The 1,403-nt window shown below is 42.3% G+C and overlaps 1 protein-coding gene across 1 annotated transcript in view; it reads right to left on the bottom strand.

Moving 5' to 3' along the window:
* cap1 (CAP, adenylate cyclase-associated protein 1 (yeast)) overlaps positions 1–1,403 on the bottom strand; it is a 10,738-nt gene that overhangs the window by 3,105 nt on the left and 6,230 nt on the right. Inside the window, exons 4-6 of the mRNA XM_020597592.1 lie at positions 1,181–1,258; positions 846–989; positions 129–214 (exon numbers count right to left, since the gene is read on the bottom strand). Of these exons, the coding sequence (XP_020453248.1) occupies positions 129–214; positions 846–989; positions 1,181–1,258 (308 nt within the window). The remainder of the gene's footprint in view (positions 1–128; positions 215–845; positions 990–1,180; positions 1,259–1,403) is intronic.

Genomic DNA, 1,403 nt, shown 5'->3' with positions numbered 1-1,403 from the left:
AGATGTTTTAAAATCTCAAAAACATGATGCAATTTAAAAAAAAAAAAAAAATTGCAAAAGGATTAGTGAAATTAGTGTGACCACCTTTACTGCTCCAGACAATGTGGGGAAACAAAAGCTGTACATACTTCTCCTTGTATTCCTTGAGCACACGGTTGGTGTAGAACATAGCGGCATCCTGCATCTCCTTAACATAGGGGCATGGTTTAGGAGCCTGGAATACAGAAAGCAAGGGAAATAAGCTGCATCAGTGTGTGCACAAATAAATAAATAAATAAATAAGGCTCTTGCCAAGAGTTAGAGTATGGAGCTAGAGGCAACCATCTTAGCATAAGCTGTTTCCACACATGAACTCCAGACTGTCAGAGGAATCAGGTCCAGACTTTGTCCAGAGTTTCATTTTCACACATGTAGCACACAACAGTTTGTGTCAGTTTCATTTTCACCAAATATTTTATATAATATCAAATGTAAAAGTAGCAACGTGGTAAAAGTACTACATTTATGATGAGATTTTTGAGATGCACTTGTAGGCGTACAAAGAATGAGTGCATGTGTTATTTGCCATTTGAAAAGCTGATGAATTATTCATGAATCAATACAACAATGAAAAGTTAATGCAACAGTGAAGCTCTGTTGCTGATAGTCATGTGACAGAAACTGTCGCTCACCCAACAGTGATGACAAAATCAAAGAGCAGCTTGTGTCTGGCTACTGTACAGTCATTAATCCACCCGCAAACACAAAAAGCACAAATGTACACCAAGTCACTCACTGTAACACACAAACCACACTGCTATAAAGTTTTCTTTCCTGCCCAGCCCCCACTCCATCTCAAGCCTCACCATGGCGATCCATCCGAGGGCAGGCACGCTCTCGCTGACGGCGGAGAGGTGGTTGAAGTGCGGCGAGGTGCGGTTCTGCTCGCGAAAAGCCTGCACCTGCTGGATCGCTTTGGACACCGGCTGCAGGAGAGTTGTCAAGACTGCCTGATGGGGAAAAAAAAGATGACATGTTTTCATAGTTGGCATGATAAAACGTTAGATTTCTGGATTTTGAAAACTTTTTCTTCACTTGGATGACTTCCTACAGTGCCCAAAAAAACAAAAAAAAAAGATACAAAAAAAGTTTAATTGCAGGCCCTTGTAGGAGTTGGTCCCCCCAGGTGTGTTTAACTCACATCAGAGGGCTTCTGGGAGGAGGAGGCTGTTATGAGGAGCTGTCTCTGACTGGAGAATGCCTGCTTCATCATTTCCGCCTGAAGAACAACAGAGGGACCAAAAAAACAAACAACTTAAGAGGTAGATAGAGAACCACAGATCTGTGTTTTTGCATGATTTAGATCACCATGAATTAATGTTTCATAGTTCTGACACACACACCAGCCCCCCCCCCCCCCCCTC

This window comes from Monopterus albus, unplaced genomic scaffold, assembly GCF_001952655.1.
Source record: "Monopterus albus unplaced genomic scaffold, M_albus_1.0 scaffold34.1, whole genome shotgun sequence".
Lineage (NCBI taxonomy): Eukaryota > Metazoa > Chordata > Actinopteri > Synbranchiformes > Synbranchidae > Monopterus > Monopterus albus.
This window is presented reverse-complemented; position numbering and strand designations above follow the sequence as displayed.